This window comes from Rosa chinensis, chromosome 6 (assembly GCF_002994745.2).
Source record: "Rosa chinensis cultivar Old Blush chromosome 6, RchiOBHm-V2, whole genome shotgun sequence".
Lineage (NCBI taxonomy): Eukaryota > Viridiplantae > Streptophyta > Magnoliopsida > Rosales > Rosaceae > Rosa > Rosa chinensis.
Window position 1 is genome coordinate 64,761,906 of NC_037093.1, and position 20,780 is coordinate 64,782,685.

The 20,780-nt window shown below is 39.3% G+C and overlaps 3 protein-coding genes across 4 annotated transcripts; 1 reads left to right on the top strand and 2 right to left on the bottom strand.

Annotated features, from left to right (window-relative positions):
* Nucleotides 1–2,170: 2,170 nt before the first annotated feature.
* LOC112169548 lies at nucleotides 2,171–4,016 on the bottom strand. The gene has a single exon (XM_024306586.2). It carries the CDS (start codon nucleotides 3,870–3,872, stop codon nucleotides 2,541–2,543), a length of 1,332 nt encoding a protein of 443 aa, XP_024162354.1. The 5' UTR covers nucleotides 3,873–4,016; the 3' UTR covers nucleotides 2,171–2,540.
* Nucleotides 4,017–4,101: 85 nt separating this feature from the next.
* Nucleotides 4,102–9,451, bottom strand: LOC112169546 (ER membrane protein complex subunit 1). Its single transcript, XM_024306585.2, has 12 exons — nucleotides 9,228–9,451; nucleotides 8,867–8,994; nucleotides 8,666–8,728; nucleotides 8,424–8,545; nucleotides 7,899–8,014; nucleotides 6,965–7,772; nucleotides 5,998–6,726; nucleotides 5,522–5,746; nucleotides 5,351–5,446; nucleotides 5,070–5,264; nucleotides 4,842–4,955; nucleotides 4,102–4,564 (listed from the first exon to the last, which is right to left on the bottom strand). The coding sequence occupies exons 1-12, from the start codon at nucleotides 9,338–9,340 to the stop codon at nucleotides 4,304–4,306; spliced, it is 2,970 nt and encodes a 989-aa protein (XP_024162353.1). The 5' UTR covers nucleotides 9,341–9,451; the 3' UTR covers nucleotides 4,102–4,303.
* Nucleotides 9,452–10,266: 815 nt separating this feature from the next.
* Nucleotides 10,267–14,211, top strand: LOC112174602 (probable beta-1,4-xylosyltransferase IRX9H). 2 transcript variants are annotated; one of them, XM_024312401.1, is made up of 4 exons: nucleotides 10,267–11,948; nucleotides 12,511–12,760; nucleotides 12,974–13,181; nucleotides 14,008–14,211. In XM_024312401.1, the coding sequence occupies exons 1-3, from the start codon at nucleotides 11,044–11,046 to the stop codon at nucleotides 13,142–13,144; spliced, it is 1,326 nt and encodes a 441-aa protein (XP_024168169.1). In that variant the 5' UTR covers nucleotides 10,267–11,043; the 3' UTR covers nucleotides 13,145–13,181; nucleotides 14,008–14,211. The 2 variants fall into 2 exon arrangements, with proteins under 2 accessions (XP_024168169.1, XP_024168170.1); XM_024312402.1 differs by having other exon boundaries at nucleotides 14,013–14,211.
* Nucleotides 14,212–20,780: the final 6,569 nt, after the last annotated feature.

The following is a 20,780-nucleotide window of genomic DNA, read 5'->3' on the forward strand; positions in this document are numbered from 1 at the left end:
TCTTAGGCTCACTTTTGGCAAGGGCAGCGCTATGCTCTTACTGCACTATATATGTAGTTATAGCATTCTCTTGTAGCACCACTACTTCTTCAAACTCTGTTGGAGGAGGCTGTACAGGCTCATGAACCATGATCATTACCTTTGACGATGAAGCCACCACAAGTTCTTCCTTGGAAGGAGACTTGATGTTCTTTTGAAGGTCAGTGACTGGAACTATTGCCAAAGAATTATCGAGTTCCTTGGAGAGCAGTTTCTCACGCAGAATGACTGGTTTGCGTGGAGTCGTGATATTATGGAACAAGACCCGATTGACCGATGGTAATGCCGGCGTTTGCACTCCATGAAAACGAAAGGTACCTGCAGTAAAGCTTAAAGAAGGAGTTCCAATATCAAGTCTTTCAGCAGGAGCACGATCCGGTTTGGAAGTTCCCATACTAACCGGGCATCGATCTCCTTCATGCAAGAGAAAGTGACAAGAGTTGCACATACCAACCAAATTCTCAAAGAAGAAAGATATTTCAGGTTCAACACTAGGAGCAAGTCGGAGTTTCTTCTGAAGAAAGAAAGGCTTGGATAGGTCGTGAGAAACCCTAACCCTAACCTTCCCCCATAATGTCAAATAATTTTTCATCAAATTCCAAAAACTTACCCACTATAGACGCGATGTCTTTGATGGTATTAGGATCCTCAGAGGCAGCAGGAATGTTTGAGATTTTCACCCAGAAGAAGAGGGAATTCATTTCCACAGAGTGAATTAGAGCCATACCATCATATGCTTGCATCATAATGGGAGCATGATTGAAACTCCACGATCCACCCTGGAGGATTTTGTTCTGATCTTGGAGTAGGTTAAAGGTTATAACAAAATTGTTGTGTTCCCTCTCTTGGATCTTGAAGTCCTTATCAAGAGGTGTGTGCAGAGAACACGCTTAGGGTTGCTAAATTAGGAGATATGAATAGAAAGTACTCAAAGAAAACAAAATTTATTAGTGTGAGACTTGGTTCATAAACTCAGGATCATACCTATCACTTTGCAAGATGTTGACACCTAAAAATTCAGCCAACAAGCCCCATTCATAATTCAAAGCGAATTATACCTGCAACCATCAATGCCTCACACGTGGACCCAAACTACATTCACGTACTTGGGCTTACAAGAACAAATGTGGTGCGGAAGGTAACAGAAATGCATGAAACCCATTATTAGTTTTAAGATTATTGGTAATTTTGAACTTGGGAATCAAAAGTTAAGCTTAACAGCCTAATTTTGATTATAGATTATAAAGTAAGTGAAATAGAAAGAACTCAAAAACCTTTGATTACAATAGCACTTTTTTAACCCAACATCCAATCATTTTGCTTAAAACAAGACATCTCAATTATATATCTTATACCACATCCTTTACATAGCAACAATTCCCTATCTTTGAGCCAAGACAAAACACATGACACTAAACACTGACCTCCTTTTTCCCAGCAGCAGGATTGATGGGACACAGGCCTAAGGCCACCTCTATTCTAAAAATTAAGAGTTATAGCTGCTGTGAATGTAATAGGGGATTCGACATAACACTGACTAACCACTAAACAACCTAGGCAATCTCCCATTTTAATCCCAAAACCATTTCCAAATCCTGAAACTCATCAACGGTTGTATAGATATGAACTTATCATGCTGTTGTAATTCTCTTCTTTTGCCTTGCTTCTTCTCTCCAGAATCAATCCTTAGTTTTACATCCTTCCCCAACTCACATCTTGTCGAAATCCCTTATTCCACCTCAACCAATATGTCATTGCTGTCAGGATCTCTTCTTCTGAAATTCATACTTTTCTAGCTCCAACAACCATACATCTTGCCAAGCCTTGCTAAAATTGTAAGCCTGATTTTACTGTCGTAAAAGTGAAAGAGCTGTTGGGAGCAACACAATAGCACACTTATGTGTCCTTCGAAGTTTGTCAGGCCTAATGTCTGTTGATAAGGGACAAAATCTTGGGCTCTATCCATGACTATTTCGTATAGCTCCAATCAAAAGCCCCTCAACACAAGGCTTAGAATTCAAAATGAGAAGGGACCCGAAATGAGCTAAGAGATTTCCATTCCAAGTAAACTTTGTCATTCTCGATTTCACATTCAACATAAACCTCGTCGCTCTAATTTATCAGATTTTCCTTCAACGTAAACGCATTCATCTCAGATTTCAGATTCAGGCCAGTGTCAAAATCAACACTATCTGAAAGATGTTCATGACTGCAATGCTAAGAAGAGTAGTGAATAGTGTAAAATGGTAGGACTTACGCTCGTCCTTTGTCTAGGATACCCAGAATCAACTTTTTTTTTTTGAAATAACCCACAATCAACCTTTAGTACAGAACAAAGATGCATGAATTCATATGGGGAAAAGATTTCCCAAAGGCCCATTTTAACAGTAAAGAGAAAAATATCCAATCCAAACCACTATTTACGAGCAAACTAGTAACCGGGCTTTAAACGAACAGACAGAGATAGAGACCCTAATAAGAGCCAAGATTCACGTCCAAATTCAGGTCTCTTTCTCTTCTTCTGGTTGAAGCGCCTTCAATAATTGGGCCCCTTTCCTCCTTCCCCTACCACTACAGTCCCCTTTCAACGCCAACTCCACTGCACGGGCCACCTCCTCCGCCGGAGCTGCCGAAACCGCTTCCGCGGTCTCATCTTCAGATGCGCCACCGTATATGACCGCCAACACCCCTATTGCGTATTCCTTCCCCCGAGCCGACGTCCTGCCCATCATCATCACCATCACCGGCACCGCCAGCGCGTGGGACTTCACCTCCGCCGCCCCCTCCGCCACAGTGCACATTAACTCCAGAGCCGCCAGGGCCCGCTCCGCCGCCGTATCCTCCAGCTCCAGCGCCGTCTCGATCACCGCAGACGCTGCCCCGGCCTCAACCGCCACGTGGCGGTTGGCCTCCGCCAAACAGAGCGCCAACAACACTTTCGTTGCCGGTTTTGCCCCAGCTTTGTTTTTCAAATTTCGCACCAACCCGCGCATCAATTCGGGCGGGCACTCCGGGTCGGATGGTGGGTAGGGGACCAGAGAGCGTTCCAGGAGCTGGAGTGCTGCGAGCTGCTCCGGAAATGACCCGACGCTGAGTTGGAGCTCTGCTGCATGGAAGAGCTCTTGGAGGCCGGTGGAGGACATGGGCTGCGGCGGCGGCGGCGGTGCTGGGCTGGACTGAAATATGGCCACAGCGTCAAAATCCTGGTCGGATCCAGGTTGTGTGTGGGAGAGAATGGGTGACTCAGGGAGAGGGAATTTCCACTGGGTGAAGCTCTGTGACGTTGAGGAGGAAGATGATTCGGAGTCGGGCTTCGACTGGTGGTGGGTTAGGGGGTCGGATTGTGTCGAAGGAGCGGGAATTGACAACGAAGGTGGAAATGGATCAGTGGATGACAAAGGGAGGGTTGGAGGATGAGGCGTGGTGGGGCTGAGGACTGTTCCGGTACAGTGGCCAAAGAATCCACAAGAGAAAAACTGGGTCTTAAGCTTAGGCTGCTGGGTTCTCATGGTGGTAGAGTCTATGGCGTTGATCTTAGAGAGAGTGAGAGAAACAGAGAGAGAACTAGATTGAGAGAGAGAGAGAGAGAGAGAGAGGGAGAGGGAGGGCGCAGAAGAAAATGGTGCGACTTGTAAGTTTGTGGCCATGTGGGGAAGTGTACTAAGAAATCCCAGTATGTATGTGCCAGCTTTCACTTCGAGGGAATATAATACATCTGGGTAAAACATACAGTAAATTTCGATCAACGTTTTTACTTTTACTCTGATTCCTGAAGAGCAATCACTGACTAGACAGTGAGCCAACCACTTTCTGGACCATTGCAGTTCAATCATGGACTGCCTCTGCCAGTGTACAGAGCAGAAACTAAAACCTACTCGAAATAATTACCGACTCCATTATTCATCACTCAACCAAAGAAAGAGAAACTCAAACCAAACATAATAAGGTTGAACTGTGATCACTGATCCAGATGGGAGCTCAACCACCATTTGAAAATTTTCTTAATGAAAATGAAAAAAGAAGTATACTTCGACTTCTCTAGAGTATCTAAAAAGACGTGAATGAGTGTGACCATTTTCTTGCACTTCAAATTTACAACATGAAGACACAAATCCGGATCGTCCATACAGCTAAATAATTTGGAATTTTACAACAAAAAATGCCTCTCAAGGAAGGCATGCTAGAATTACAAGTTAGGAGTGGATCTCCTAAATTAGGTTTAACCAAGGGAAAAATAGTCAGAGTAAAATGACTAGACGAGAAGTTACCTCCACTTCTCTCGTAGTTCTTTTTTCTCGGATAAAATCCAGGTTACAAAGATTGCCGCTATGAGTGCAACGATGGTGATGAGAAGCAATGCATAGCTGAAATCATCGGTCAGCGAATCGTAGGTCCTTGACGGTGCAAGTTGAGTAAAAAACAGATCCACTCCATATACGAAGACAAGGGTTGTTGACTCCAGCTTGGCAGGTACTGTCACTATGCCTCGGAGTCCTTCGACTCTTAGAGCATGTGTCACATAGGACTGCATGTACAAAATGCGAGTATAAGATTTTAATGATTAAATAGTTGAAATCAAAAGCATTCCCTTTTAAAATATAACCGGGTTGCACCCTAAATATGCCACAATTGAAATTCAGAAACTCCATGCAGGCTTCCTAGAAATCAGACTTGGCTTTGATTAGAAGCTAAGGCAGCTAGTCTTAAATAATGCATAGAGGCTGATAATTCTACATCCTTAATTGGATGCTCTGAGCTTAAGTGCTCCCTAAGAAAACTCTTATAACAAAGATGTTACATACCTGAGGAATTATTGGCAATGAATCTGTTAGAGGTATAATGCCTTCCTCTTTCTCAGCTGGTGTGGGGTTGACTGATCGACGGGGATCCAAAAATCGCTTGTCAAGTGCCAAAACCTACATGAAATTTACTCTAATTAAAGGCACATATAGCTAGTATCACTAAATGCATGCTCATACTTGCACTCCAAGAGAAATAAAGTCTCATGATGCTCAGAGAAAGAATCTGACCTGATCCCCAATTGTACCAACAAGAAGCTGCTTTGAAGTAATACCCTTTGCTGTCAATGTCACATCTATTGCTTTTACAGAATACGTGAAAAAGTAAGACTGTGATTTCGTCACAACCTCTGGTCGGGAATATGAAGAAATAGGTGAAGTGAGATTATGTTTCCCAAGAATCAGCTTCCAAACATCCTTATTGTCCTGTTAATTAGATTTTGATTCAGCTTGCATATTTATTGAATCAAATAGACAGAACAATACATACAAGACTAAGTTTTCCAGCATACCGCTCGGGACTGATCATATATCTCTATGACTGACATCTCATATCTGTGTGCTCTAAGATTAAAGTAGTGGTATACAACCCAATTCTCACTGAAAACCTGCAAGATGTATATAATGGATTAAAGAATGTCTCACATTCACACAACCATAAACAAAGTAGAAAGTAAGCTTACAGCGTGGACAGGTCCCTGTGCACCATGATGGGTCATCCGATGCAATATACGACCAGTTACAGTATCGATAAGATAAACAGTCAACCACGACTCCTCTGGGGTAGCTGTTCCAATTGCACCACTGCCTTTAGGTGCAACAGTTGCAACAAAGAGTAGATTCTTAGATATATACTTATACATCAGATCTTCTTCAGCAGCTATAACCTTTGCTTGAGTGTGAACCACCTACAAGATCACCAATCTCTGTTACAAAAAGTATATACAGCAAAGCCTTTTCTGGAAACTGAAAGACAAACATTTCTCTCTTTTGAGGAACGTTCATTATATTACAAAGCAGTAAGTTGGCATGCCAAATGCACGAGTATAAGACTGATAAAGGGATAAATAATGAAAAATAGGAATTGGGAGTGAATGCAGTGATCCAAGAAATGACAATCTAAACAAACTGGCTTCAGCTCAGCAAGACAAAAGCATACCTCATTTGGTTTTCTTGTCACTGTTGCAATGATCTTTTCTGAGTCAGATGGGAATACAATTGACCATATATCCCTGGACTCGAAGCAATAGTTGTCTACAACTTCCTGGATGCAATTGCTCTTCAAGACATGTCCTTTGATAATGCCATTCTTAGTCTCAACTGAGTACCAGTATATGTTTGAGAACTCGCGTTGAAAGATATCAATGGCCTCGGATGTTCTTGGATATAGATATGCATGCTGGTTTCCATCTATTAGTAGATGAAGTCGCTGTTCTGTTGTATCAGTAAATGGCAGTGGAATAACTTGCGAAATGGAATGTACGAGATCCATTGAATTAATTTCAGTGCCAGTATATGCATCAACAATAGACAGAACACCTGGTGCATCAGAACTTTGTCCACATCGACCTACTATGAGGATAGATGGATCTTCATCCATTGCGTGATGATGGGGTACCTGCCACTGATAAATATTCAAACCAGTCGGAAACTCGCACTCAGATTTACGCAGATTAGGCAGTAACAGAGACCAGACAACTTGTCCATATCCAGTGTGCAAGGCAAAGAGCTTTCCTGCTTTTGTAAGTACTATGAGAAGCTTCCGAAAACCATTATGGTCTCGGGTCAGTTTGCTCTTTTCAGAACTTTTTAACCTCCTCTCTTGTATAGCAGCAACATCATCAGCACTTGCAAGCATTAAGGTTCCCTTAAGCTTCAGTAGGTGTCCCTTCAAAATCGCAAACAATCAAATGGAAAGCACATTGTAAGAGAGGAATTATTCAATCAGACACATAAAGTGTAACAATTTAGAACCCAGGTACAAAATGACTACAAAAGTATGAAAATATCGTGGCACATCAACCACCACCCTGCACATTTATACAGGAAGATGGGGAACTCGCAGAAAAAATGACACTAGTATAACTTAAAGTTTATTGTCCATTTAAAGCACAGGATATTTATACCTTAAGCCACTCAAAAAGGTTTTCCTCAACTTTTGCTACAGATACACCTTCCTTTTCCACGGGTAGTTCTGATGTTAGTACATCAACAATTGAGGCAAGACCATCTTCCCTACTCCAGACAATGGCACCTTGTTGTAACAACAAAAGTGAATGATCCTCCATGACAATCAAGGCCCTAAATCCATTGGATCTGTCTGTCCGGATATAACTGTTTATAAAAACCTTATGCACCATCCCCCTCTGATTGTCCATAACTATACTCTCCTTCAGCAAATCACCACTCAGATCATGACTAAGCTTCACTGTAAGATGAATCTTACCATCTCCATGTTGAACTAGTGCGAAAGCTTGTTGACCTTCAGTAAGGGGAATTGCATCACTAATAGCCACCACACTACTTATTTTATCCATCACCTCCAACTTGGCTTCTACAGTCACTTTTATGAGTGTCACTCCTCCATCAAGCTTTACGGAAAACATTCCTGGTAGTTTTGAAGACAACAGTACTGGTGTTCCAGAAGAATCCCCCAATATATTAGATATGGATGTCTGTTGCAAGTTAAGTTCACCATCCTGAAAGCTTATACCTACCAACTTTGACCTAGAGGCATCCAATGTCACAAGAATGTCACTCGAAGCCAATATTGCTTCCCCAGAATAGCCGCCAGAAAGTGCTGCACTATTGTGCTTCAGTATCTCTCCGTTCTTAGGATTGATCTGATATGCATCAAACTGGGAAGAACCAACAAATCCTAGTACATAGATTGCTTCACTTCCAACAGGTTGAATAATATGTTTAACCTCTAGACTGAAATGTGGATGCAACACAAGTATTAATGACACAGTGATGTTTAGAACAAAACAAAAGAAATGAAACATAGTATTAATAACATACAAAATAACACCATAGACATTAAACTGTAAATTCACATACCTTTCAGCTGCAAAATCCTTTGTCCAAAGAACCTCACCATCAATGCCAGAAACAGCATGTAGAGACCCTTTACCAAAAACAAGGATCAAATTTTCCTTGTTGACGATCAAATTTGTCTGCACAAGACAACCTTAATGAACCCCATGTTGAAAAATGAATAAATTGCATTGTGATTTAAGCAACCTATACACATTTTCAACCTGTGCTGGAACAGAGTGGGGATAACGAACCCAGGAAATTTAACAGGTGCAAGTTTGGATAAATGAATACGAAAAACAAAGCATGCTTCAGGAGAAAGCAGAGAATGATTAATGCAAAAACAAATTTGGTCTAGTAATAGGATCATATTAATTTGACTGGGGGATGGAAAGCCATAAATGGACATGTAAATGCAAAACCATAAGGATAGTCAACACACTACAGTCTAATATCAATTAATGAGAGAGAACAAGAGAGTAGATATATATGACGTGTATATATACAAAATTGGAAGATGCCGGTGAGAATGGAAAGTGGTTTACTAACCGGGACAGTTAATAATGATTTTGAGGCCCCTGAGCCATCTATAAAAGATTGCCACACCATCTGACCATCTGGAAGGTTCCATGCTCTCAAAATACTTCCTTCAGATGAAAGGGTAATGACATCTGAAAATATAAAATGGAATGTTATAAGACCAATTAATGAGTCACAGAAAAGTTCAAACTACAGAATCATACAGTAATACACGAATGTTAAAACATTATGAATGCTGACAAAACAATTACATTTTCCCAATGCTATGTCAATTCCATCGACAACATCATTGCTCCCAAGAACATGTCTCCAAACTGCACAATACAAATACACATATTAACATCTTCTTAGAGGCTCAAACTGAGAACAGATTAACCCAAATTGAATTTTAATTCCATTCGGCAATTATTACAGCTACGGAAACAAATTCAGTAACTAAACAGTGAACTTACATATCTCCCCGTGTCGGAGATCAAGTGATGCTATAACATTCTCTTCAGTGGACACCACAACACGCTTTCGCCCACTCTTTTGAGTATGAAACACTGCGTCCTTCACTTTCCCTATGTACTGTTGGTGCCTGCAATCACAATAAACTCAGCTTACAACAATCAACTTCAAAATTCGAAGCAAATTCAATGAAGTTCATAGAATTCACGCTCGGAGGATTGAAAACAAAACAGATATTCAACTCAAAACCGATCAAATTCAAAGCTCGATTATGAGAGAATCAACTTCGATTTCATTTGGAGACATCGAGCGAGTAAAAATCAAGAATCAAATTCGCTTAAGCAATACGAGATTGAAATTTACCAATCGACGAGGCCGACTTGATCTTCGTAAAGAGAAAGAGTGAGATTTGCGAGAGATAGGAATACCAGTAGAAGAAGAAGAAAAGCCCTAACCGCCATGCTCGTCGTGGCCATGGCGACTGCGAGAGATAGATCTGAAGCTCTGTGAGACTACGACGGAGAGTTTTGTATGAACTAAAACTACGAAGAAGTAAGAGCAAGAGTTTCACATCAAAGAAAGGAGCCGGCTTCTCGGAGAAAATGGATTTTCAAAATGTCGTAAATACCCTTTGTGTCTCGATTGTTTTGGGCTTTTGATACAATTTCAAGTCTATATTTACTTGGGCTGGGTTTAGCTTTGGCTTGGATTTGGGCTTAGAAGTGAAGGCCTTTTCTATTGTTATTGGGTCTTAATTTGTAATCACGACAGAAATAAACGAGCGAAGTGTGATTTCGCTTGTGCAATTAACAGAGAAAGGAGTACATCAATTATAGAAGAGTATTGAGCTCAGTTGACCTTCTTATTCAAAAATTAAGGACAAACAACAACAAATAAAATGCAAATTCAAAGCATTTTTTTTAATTTTAAAGAATATTTTCCGACGAAAAGATAACGTGTTTAACTTTATATAAAATATAAAATTGATAGTTTACAAATTACATGGGGTCAAATACGGCACCAGTACTAGATATGGAACCCTTCCTTTTCCCTTTGACCTTCTTAAAATAGCGTAGTATCTTTTGACCCATTGTTACCAAAATAGTAAGTCAATTGTATGCATTATACAAAAGCCTAGATATGGTAATATGGTATTTTCCATTTAGGAAACTATGTTAATATGGTATAAAGTTTGTCGTATAAACGGATAAACCATAGTGTAAACTTGTAAAGAAGAACGTTGAAAAGTTGTTATCTCTGCGTTAATTTAAATACCAAATCCTGTATTTTCTGGAAAACGAGAAAACGAGAAAAGTTAATGTATTTTTGCTTAAAGTGGGCCATGTTCGTATATTACCTGGGATGACCCGTAAATCTCCCACCCAATAAGAAAAGGGCGTCGGTCACGCAAGCCCCGAAGAAAAACCACATTATTCTTTTATTGTCTGAATCTCTCTATGAGTGTAGTGCTGGAAACAAACTACGATATCTGTTTCCTCGTTTCATAATTGATATGCTTTCATAGATTCGTATACTCTTGGCATTACTAGTCCACATTTGAGGTCTCTCTACTCCCTCTGTTCCAACTTCGACGTTTTGTCCAGCTTGAAGCACAAACTGGAGGGTTGCCGCTGCCCAGCTTGCTTGCTGCTGGTTTGCTCGATCAGTATAATTTGGTGTGAAAGATCGAAGACCCATTTGCCGGTGAACGGTAATGCGGTGACCCATTTTGGATTTAGTTACTTTTCATTTGGAATCTGTGTCGTTTTTTGGGAATTTCATTTCTTGAGTTGGGAGCTATTTGACTGTAGATCAAGAGACCAAAGCTTATTATTATTATTTTTTAATATGTGTTTCGGAGCTTTTTTAATATGGGAAAGTAAATTAGATTGAGCTTTGCATTGTCTGGAGGGATACATGGGGGGTTAGTACGTTGTGAGATGCTCATACTAGTTTGACTAGGTTCTTACTTTGGTGGCCAATTTCAAGTAAAGAGGAAGCCTTTGATGAGGGACCGGAGGAACATATATAGAGAGAGAAAACTTGCAACTTTGGAAATTATTCTTGTCATGTTCAATCAATGATGAATCAATCAATTAGGATAATGTGCTGTTGTATGCGATAGCATTGTAAAGCAGGCAGAACTTGAAATAAGTTGGATCAAATTGTATTTGTTTTGATGGCTTCTATTAGAAGAACATTGTCTCCAGTGCCTCGAGCAGGAATTCCACTAAATGGGGAAGTCCATTCAGTTGCTTCTCCATTGTCCAAGTCCTCATCTTGTTCTCAGAACTATCCATCATCCAATGGATTCTTATCATCTTTGGCTGCTTCATTGGATTCTCAAGCGTTTGTTCTCGGTGTTTTTTCACCGAGGTCTTCTAGGCCTTTTGAGAAATCAAAACCCAAGGGGCAAGTCTGGAGAAGGGCGCTTTCCCATTTCTTTATTTGCTTCATGCTTGGAGTCTTTATTGGGGCTACACCTTTTGCGTCGATGACTTTATCCACAAATCTCATGTCAAAGCATCAAGACTTATCCTTTGAAATGATATCCTCAGTCGGGTTTCATCAGTTACATGGTAGTGTATCCAGAAATGTGACACCATTAGATGGTGGGAAAATGCAGAAGAATGTTACAATGGAGTCACAAGTCAAGGAGTGGGGACCAACAGAAGGCATCTTATTAAAAACTAATATGCAGAACCAATCACTCATTCAAGAAGCAGATTTGGAGTTCCAAAAGCTTTTGATAATCGTGACTCCAACACATGCTCATCCATTTCAGGCCTATAATCTGAATCGTTTGGCACACACGTTAAAATTAGTCTCACCTCCATTGTTATGGATCGTAGTGGAGATGACCTCCCAATCTGCAGAAACAACTGACATGTTGAGGAGAACTGGGATTATGTACAGACATCTTGTGTGCGAGAAAAATCTTACTGATGTAAGAGACAGAAGTGTTCATCAAAGAAACGTTGCACTTTTTCACATTGAAACTCACCGTCTTGATGGAATCATCTACTTTGCAGATGAGGATAACATCTACTCAAGTGATCTTTTTGAGCAAATGAGGCACATTAGGTACTTTCTTGCTAAACCATAATTCTTATTAACTTTTATTTGTAATCAATGCTATTACTATAGCATCTTTTTCTGCATCACATCATGACAAGATGAGAGAAATATACCGGATTTTACAATTTTTTAAACTTATAGACAAGCTTGAGAGTTATCCGCACAGCAAGTAAACCATATCAATTTAATGTCATAATTAGTCATATTATCTGCTGGAAACCCTTTGCATAGCCTGTTTATTCCTCATAGAGTCATAGTGCTAATTGATTTTTGAGTATTTTGAGAGACTAATGTTATAGGACTGACAAAGTTACAAACAGCAGTATTTCATTTGTTCATTTTCGGTCCTTCCTTGATCTCATTTACTTCTGGCTACAGTGTGGATACTGTTATCTCATTTGCCACATTAACTGGTACTTGTAATTTGGAGATATGTCATCCTGCCTGTAGTAATTTTGCATCAGAGACCATCTTCTTCACCTCTCCAGTAAAACTTGATTAACATTCCAGTCTCTGTGCACTTTGTGGTGACATTGCCCATCTTTTCCCCTTTTTAATTGAATTGCAGGCGGTTTGGAACATGGTCAGTTGCCAAAATAACGGGTAACAAAATGCAAGCTGCTATAGAGGGCCCCGTTTGTAATGGAACTCAAGTAATTGGATGGCATGCAATTGAATCAAGTATAAGATTTCAGAGATTCTATGCTCAAATATCAGGATTTGCCTTCAATAGTACTATACTCTGGGATCCCAAAAGGTGGCATCGACCGACTCTTGAACCTATTAGGCAGCTTGACACAGGCAATGATGGTTTCCAGGTTGTTATCTCTAGTTCCGTATTGTCCCATTATCAATGATAAATAAGAACATCTGTGACTTTTTAGCAAACTGATGATAGTGATGGACTGACTTTTTTGCAAACTGATGATAAATAGGGTTCGAGCATTACCCACTCAAACCCTAAATACTCCCTTACTACTCACTATGATGGCCCAGCTTCAGTTTCTAACTTTACTGATTTGCATTTCCAGGTGAGCACATTTATTGAACAAGTTGTGGAAGATGAGAGTCAAATGGAAGGTTTGCTGCAAGATTGCTCGAGGATCATGGTTTGGCATCGTCATCATGAATCAGTTAATGCCTTCTATCCTCACAAGTGGTTCAAGAAGAATAATCTAGATGTCATTGCTTCACTTACGTGAATTCTTAATGTGAATGGAGTCCATATGGATGGCAAAGGTAAGTGAATGTCTTCTTGAGAACCATATATGAGTGGTTAATGTCTTCATTCTTTTAGCCATGAGATGTGTTAGGAAAGTCAGCATTCCTGAAACTCAGTGTTAAGTTATCATGTGCTTGGCACAGTTAATTAGTCGTTAAGTGAGTTTAAGTGTTAAATGGTTAATTAGCTGTTCTGTTAGTTGTAGCCAATATGTGGGGGACATGTGTCCTTGGTAGGTAGCTCCTCTGGGGCTATATCAACCTGATCTTGTATTCCTCATTTTATCGATCAATATATCTGCAGTTTCAATTTCCTTCTTTCTCTTTAGCTCTCTTTTCTTCTGTTGATTTCCAGTAGTTAGGGGTAGCACCCTAACAAGATGATATCAGCAAAAAGGAAAAATGTGGGATGTTCAATTTCAAAACCAAAGTTGAAGTGATTTTTCATGGATATTCAGAACTTCATCTTCTGACTTGTAAATTGAAGTTCTTTATATCAGATCTTCGGGGGGGGGAATTATATGTGGACCCTGATTTTACACATTCCTTTATCCAATAACCTCAAGACAACTAACCTCAAATCTGATGTGTCATTGGTCCTTTGCTTTATCCATTTCTCTCACTTTTCCTAGTACGACTTCGCCGAATATAAACACACATTGCAGTGGTGCCTAGAGAGTACCAGGGAAAGAGTTGAAATTTTCCTTGTATATACCACATGAATTAGTGCCACATATAAACATTTAGATAGCTAACACAACAGAATAATTTCAGTGTTTTCGGTTGTGCTTTCTTTTATATCATTCCTCTCTCACTCTTATTTGTCATTGAAATTGTTTTGCAGTACAGGAGAGACTGAGGAATACTGTAGGTTGTCCTGCCAGTGTAAAACTTAATGCAGCTAGTACCTGCTCAGACTGCTCCTATAATTCTAGCTGTTTTAGTTGTTCACAAGATTGATAAGAGAATTTTCTCACATGTACTCAGTTGTTAACTAAATTATTTATTCACTGGTAGAAAGAAGAACAGAAATATTGATAACCCCTCAGTCTGCACTCTTCAACATCAGAATTCAGACAAGTGAGAAAATCAGACACTACTAGTCTGCTTCACCATTTCAATTATAGACAGGAGTTACATCGCAGAGTGGTAATAAGTGTAACTGACAAGACCCACCCCGAATTCCACCCCGGAATCCGAAGTGGCCCTACGGGACCCACCTTTAAAGGAGATTTATCAAAAATTTCGGCATAACCTCTCTTAAAAATGGTTAACCCAAAAACCTGCGGAAAACCAAAATTCACTTCTAATTATCCAACCACAACTCCTGGAGCCACCTTGCTCCCAAATTCAAACAATCATCCCAAAGCTAATATCATCATACATAATATCCAAAGGGGACAAGTTACTACAATCACCAAAGTTAGGTCATAGACCTCAAATATAATACATACAAGTTTGGGTTACATATCCCTTAGTAATCAGAGCATTCTAGGAATATAAATAGACAAGGAGTGCAGTAGGTTAAACAGGTAACCTACGGAAGGTGATGGCGGAAGCAGGTGCGGTCACTATGGCTCACACTCGTACACCGAGCAACAATACTGCAATCTGGGCATTTGAAACCGAAGGGCCCAGGGAAAAGTATATAAAAACGTTAGCGTGAGTGGACAAAAATAAATAATTGAAAGAAAAAGGGTTTTATACTTTTCCACATTTATCTCAATAAAACTCCCGATGCATGCAATAATTAAAAAAAAAACCGACTAGCCCCGCTAGTCAAGAACAACAACAAAAGAACATGGGGAAAATGGGTTCACCATACGGGAATGGAGCCCCTCAGGCTCAACCTACCCTCGACTGCCACTCACACATAGATTGTGCGAAGAGGAGAACTAATAACTTCAACTACCACTCACACATAGATTGCGCGAGGAGGAGAATATCACCTCGACTACCACCCACGTGAGGAGGAGAAAGCTACCTCACTGCCACTCACAAACACAAAGTAAGTGAGGAGGAGACCTATTCACATGACCCGCGTATGGTGAGGAAGAAGATCGTCAAAAGCCAGTAAATCTGTATAATTTCCCCACTTATCTCGAAAAATCGGAATCCAATGAATAAAGACGTGACCCCGCACGCCAAGCTCATCTCAGCTTCAAATATAAATAGGGTATAAATAAGTATAGATTTCCGAATCCGCATAAATCAAAATCCTCAAATCGAGCATAATGAATCTAAATTCAAAAGTTCAAACCAATAAATCATTCAATAATCCAAACCAAAATAAAATGCTTGATAATTAAATTGATAAATCGATAAACTCAAAACTTGCGGAATATAATTTGCATGCATCAATTAAAATCAAAGGTCCACTCACAATATGCGGTCAATCCTGACGTCGCTCGTGATTCTCCTCGTATGGAGACTCCTCTCGTCCTGTACGAATAACAATCATAAATATATAATTCACAGGACAGAACTTTAACTTTACGATACTTAATTGGAAATTTAAAACATCCCCCTTCCTAACATCCGACTCCTCAACCCTCTACAATTTCCATCCTTAATACTCCATCCATATTCAATCATCGATAAATAAATTCTAGAGTGAATTCGAAAGAATTCCGGCGATCAAATTCACATAAATCGTTAATTAATCAATTAAACACAATTCGTAATTCCTCCAATTTCCACCAAACTTCATACATTACATTCTACAATCGTTATAGAGTATATGGGGTTAAAACGACAATTAAAACACTGCTTTACGCGCCTCCACGCGCTACCTACAGTGGCGGCGCGTGGGGACCACGCGCACGCGGCGACCTCCTCCGATGACCACCAAACTCCGGCACTAGCATCTACACAACAAGCCCAATCAACTTCCAAACTACAACATCATCCAATTTTACCTCGAAGTGGCCGAATCAAGCCGGTGAAGGAAAGCCCCGAAGCTTCAAGAACCCTAGAAATGAAAAATTGTCAATTCGACTTCTACAATACAAATTGGAATGAACCACCTTAGGGGAAATAATCTCCATCAAAAACCGAACCTTCGATGGGAATATGGTGGCCGGAATGGCCGGGAATCGGCAAAATCCCAAAACTGCAACCGGAGCACTTCTTGCTTCGATCCGGGCTTTCACGGCCAAAACTCCCCAATCCCAGGTCACTGGTATCACGAGCGGGTTGAGGCGCCCCTGTGGTGACCGGTTGCACGCCGGATGGTGGCCGGAAAGTGAGGAATCGGAGGGAGGAAGAAAACCCGAAGGAGAAAGGGGGGAGAGTCGGGGGAGAGGAGAGAGAAAGAGGGGTGGGTTTCCGGTTTTGGAAACCTACCCGGGTAACTTTCCCTATATATCAAAAATTTACCATGAACAGTAATTTTCGTAATTCACTCATAACTTTTGCATACGAACTCCGATTTTTACGTACCACATATGCACCCGCTCGGTTTAACGCCCTCTACAACTTTCATGAAGGAAATTTTCTCAAATTATTAACTCACAAAAAGTCAATTTTTAACCACCCCCTAAACGTTAAAATTATAACCGCGAACAGTAACCATAAGGAATTTCATGCAACTCAGTAAAAAAGGTATCTCAGATATGGGGTGTAACAGTAACCCCACCCATATTTACTGTGTTCATATTCATCACTCAAAATGTGTTTTTCATAAATCCACTCAATACACAAATACCAAAATTCCCACTACTTTAGACAACATTAAAAATCCTCAATTAAAGCGAAACAAAGGATCTTGCTTCCACATGAGCGGACGCTCTTTGCTAAGTGCCAATACAGTTGCCAACTCCATATGCTGTTCCTCTTTGGCCGCGTTTGGTTCGCGGAAAGGAAAGGAAATCAATTCCTTGCTCTTTCCATGGGTATGGAAAATTGCAGTTCCCATCAATTTTCCATTCCAGTGTTGGGGAAGACTAGGAATGTAGTCAGAATACACTTTTTAGTTTCCATTGCCGTGTTTGGTTCTTGTAAGGAAAGGAAACAAATCCTATCAATTTTCCAATAATACCCTCATATTAATGAGAAAACTTAGAACACAATCACAATTGAGATTCAAATTCATAATTTTACCTTCTTTTCTTTCCTTTATAAGTTTTATTTCATACTGGGGCTTTCAATTGGTCTTTTGTAGAGTATCTTTCAATAATGTCGTTCCTCAATAATATACATCATAATATATATCATGACGACAAAATTAAGTAAATCCTTAATATTGTCCAGCATGGAGGATCATCTATGGAGTGCTATCTAGCAACTGCCCATCTTGTTCAAGTTAAAAAAAAAAAAAATCAATAACTAAAAGCAGATGAAATCAAAAACCAAACGCACACTGCATATTATATATATATATATATATATATATATATATATATATATATAAAGAGAAGAAAGAAATGAGATGAATTTACATGAATATATCATATACAATTAACCGATAAATGAGAGAAGAATAGATAAAACTAGCAAATAATGATTTTAAGTGGGGTGGGTGGGTGGGGGAGAAATTTTTCCATACTACAGTCACACCACTTCAGTCGTGTGACGTTCCTATAAAATAATGACACGTGGAAACCTAAGTGTAGTCATCTAACGTTTTCACTTTTGCCGTTGTTTTTTTTTTGTCTTTTGTCGTCTACATCTGTCCTCCTATTCTTCCATTGCATGCCTATCAATGAAGTCTGCAACTCTACCCAGCAAACATGTTATATTTTCTTATCTAATTAATTCAATGATGGAGGAATGTTTTTACCATCATTAGGTCATAACTATATTTGGGAAAACGCCATGGTCGGTGTTTGAGCCCAAAACAGTCGGCACAAGTTTTACTTGAAAATCAAACTAATTCTTCCATATATAAACATGGGAGAAATCTCTAGCCTCATAAGCGATGAATTGGGGAACAACATCAACATGAATTGGATCACTTCGACTCATGGCCATAGTGACCAACCGACCCCACCCCACCCACCGGGAATTAAAACCCGACTTTGGTGGATTTAAAAATTTGTGTTAGCAGATCCCATCATCTTCTACAATCACAAGTAATTTATACCTCGATGCAAACCCATACACGGACCTTTAGATTAACAATTGATAGAAATATTGTGTTCATGGAGAGCAAAAGGTTTCTAAAATAAAGACTAATGATAGAGTTAAGAACAGTAGAAGAACCATGCTGGAAATAGAAGAGCTTGGTGTTTCAGTCCTTCAAGATTTTCATTAATAGATAAAGATATAGAAGAAAACGTAAGGGACAACGTGTCACTGTTTTATAGGAACGTCATACGAATGAAGTGGTGTGACCGTAGTATGGAAAAATTTCTCGTGGGAACCATTTTCATCCTCTTTTTCCTTTCCTTTGGGAATCATTTTCCCTTCCTTTACCATCCCAAACACAAGAATGACATTCCTTTCCCAATGCCCAAATTTTGTGAAAAAAACACAGCCTTTGAGTATAACCCAAATCTGCGCCACCGTATTCAGTGCCTCAAGGAATAGTCCAGTGTATATGCCACGACATACAGAGCCGTGGTCAAATCTAATCCTTCTTTGCGCTGATTGCAATGCCATAGCCACTGTCTTTTGCGGCATCATCCTCCGGATCAAATACCCCGCCAATGCTGATGGAGTGGTTATTGAACGGTTCTTTAAAAAAAAAAAAAAAGGAAAAAAATTATAATTAAACTACTAAACTAAAAGATTATCATTTTATTGAAACAACTAAAGTAAAATATTAACATTGACAAGAAAACAGCAAGAAGAAACAAATCTTCGATTTGATGCAGTGACTCAAGTAGAAAACTGTGGTCTTCATGTCATCCATATCCAATAAGAGCAAGTTCACCCGTTGAGCTTGACCGGTCAAGTTCTTCACTCAAACTGTGTTTTTCATAAATCCACTCGATACACAAATACCAAAATTCCCACTACTTTAGACAACATTAAACATCCTCAATTAAAGCGAAACAAAGGATCTTGCTTCCACATGAGCAGACGCTCTCTGCTAACTGCCTATACAGCTGCCAGCTCCATATGCTGTTCCTCTTTGGCCGCGTTTGGTTCGCGTAAAGGAAATGAAATCAATTCATTGCTCTTTCCATGGGTATGGAAAATTGTAGTTCCCATCAATTTTCCATTCCAGTGTTCGGGAAGACTAGGAATGTAGTCAGAATACACCTTTTAGTTTCCATTGCAGTGTTTGGTTCTGGTAAGGAAATGAAACAAATCCTATCAATTTTCCAATAATACCCTCATATTAATGAGAAAACTTAGAACACAATCAAAATTGAGATTCAAATTCATAATTTTACCTTCTTTTCTTTCTTTTATAAGTTTTATTTCATATTGGGGCTTTCAATTGGTCTTTTGTAGAGTATCATTCAATAATGTCGTTCCTCAATAATATACAGTCGTTCCTCAATAATATACATCATAATGTATATCATGACGACAAAATTAAGTAAATCCTTAATATTGTCCAGCATGGAGGATCATCTATGGAGTGCTATCTAGCAACTGCCCATCTTGTTCAAGTTAAAAAAAAAAAAAAAAATCAATAACTAAAAGCAGATGAAATCAAAAACCAAACGCACACTCTGCATATTATATATAATATGTATGTATGTATGTATGTATGTATGTATGTATGAGAAGAAAGAAATGAGATGAATTTACATGAATATATCATATACAATTAACCGATAAATGAGAGAAGGATAGATAAAACTAGCAAATTAAAAGATGAGGGAATAGACCTCAGCAATTTAACGGAGTTTTTGAACGAGAGTAACGGAATAGACCATTGGTCCAAATTAAAAGATGAGGGAGTAAACGTGTGAAATTAAAAGATGAGGGACTGAACTGTTTTTTCCTTGAAAATTCAGGGAGTAAACAGAATTTAACCCAAAAAACTATGTTTTGCGTGACAAAATTTATTCTCTCAATAATAGTATAGATAATCTTTTAAGTCTCGTAATCTGATATCTTTTAAATTTTTTAATGCAGTTTTACTATTCTAACCTCTGTTTGCGGATACATCTCGATTACATCTCGATTACATCTTAAACTCATGTGTCTTAAACCTGTAGACCACATGTCAACAAGAACAGAAACAACGAGCTCAAATGGAATGCCTTGCACAAATGTTCAAAACAAGGTACAAAAAGCGATTCCTTCAATAGAATGAGTGCAAGTTACTTTATTCTTGTTTCTTGTTCATTCTCATATTTGTTCCTATTATAACATCCATTACCTCCAATCTCCTTGTCTCTCACTTTTCTTCAACTATAACAACACATGGAACCCAATTTAGACCTGATCCTACTTGCATTCCTCCATGGCTCCTTCATCTCGTGCGTTCTTCTTCTTTTAATCTCTTTCATTTTAACTGGTCTCTTGCTTGCATTCTCCTTCGGACTCGTTTCAATTACCGTAAATGATTTGAACAATATTTCCTTGCTTTCTTCTTTCTACTTCAGATCAGTACTAGAGCCTAATCTTGAATTGGGTTTTACTATAATAGTGTGTGCAATATTGCATTGCGCTGTTGGCATCATCTTGGCTTCAACCCCTTTCTTTGACCGCATT

What these genes read in the sequence shown, in the direction of transcription:
- LOC112169548 (XM_024306586.2), bottom strand. Translation starts at nt 3,872, where the DNA reads ATGATTGAACTGCAATGGTCCAGAAAGTGGTTGGCTCACTGTCTAGTC.
- LOC112169546 (XM_024306585.2), bottom strand. Translation starts at nt 9,340, where the DNA reads ATGGCCACGACGAGCATGGCGGTTAGGGCTTTTCTTCTTCTTCTACTG. An exon ending in CAAGTCGGCCTCGTCGATTG is followed by an intron (nt 8,995 to 9,227) that starts GTAAATTTCAAT and finishes TTGTGATTGCAG; the next exon opens with GCACCAACAGTACATAGGGA. An exon ending in CATTGCCAATAATTCCTCAG is followed by an intron (nt 4,565 to 4,841) that starts GTATGTAACATC and finishes TTGTACATGCAG; the next exon opens with TCCTATGTGACACATGCTCT.
- LOC112174602 (XM_024312401.1), top strand. Translation starts at nt 11,044, where the DNA reads ATGGCTTCTATTAGAAGAACATTGTCTCCAGTGCCTCGAGCAGGAATT. An exon ending in GAGCAAATGAGGCACATTAG is followed by an intron (nt 11,949 to 12,510) that starts GTACTTTCTTGC and finishes ATTGAATTGCAG; the next exon opens with GCGGTTTGGAACATGGTCAG. An exon ending in CAGGCAATGATGGTTTCCAG is followed by an intron (nt 12,761 to 12,973) that starts GTTGTTATCTCT and finishes TTGCATTTCCAG; the next exon opens with GTGAGCACATTTATTGAACA.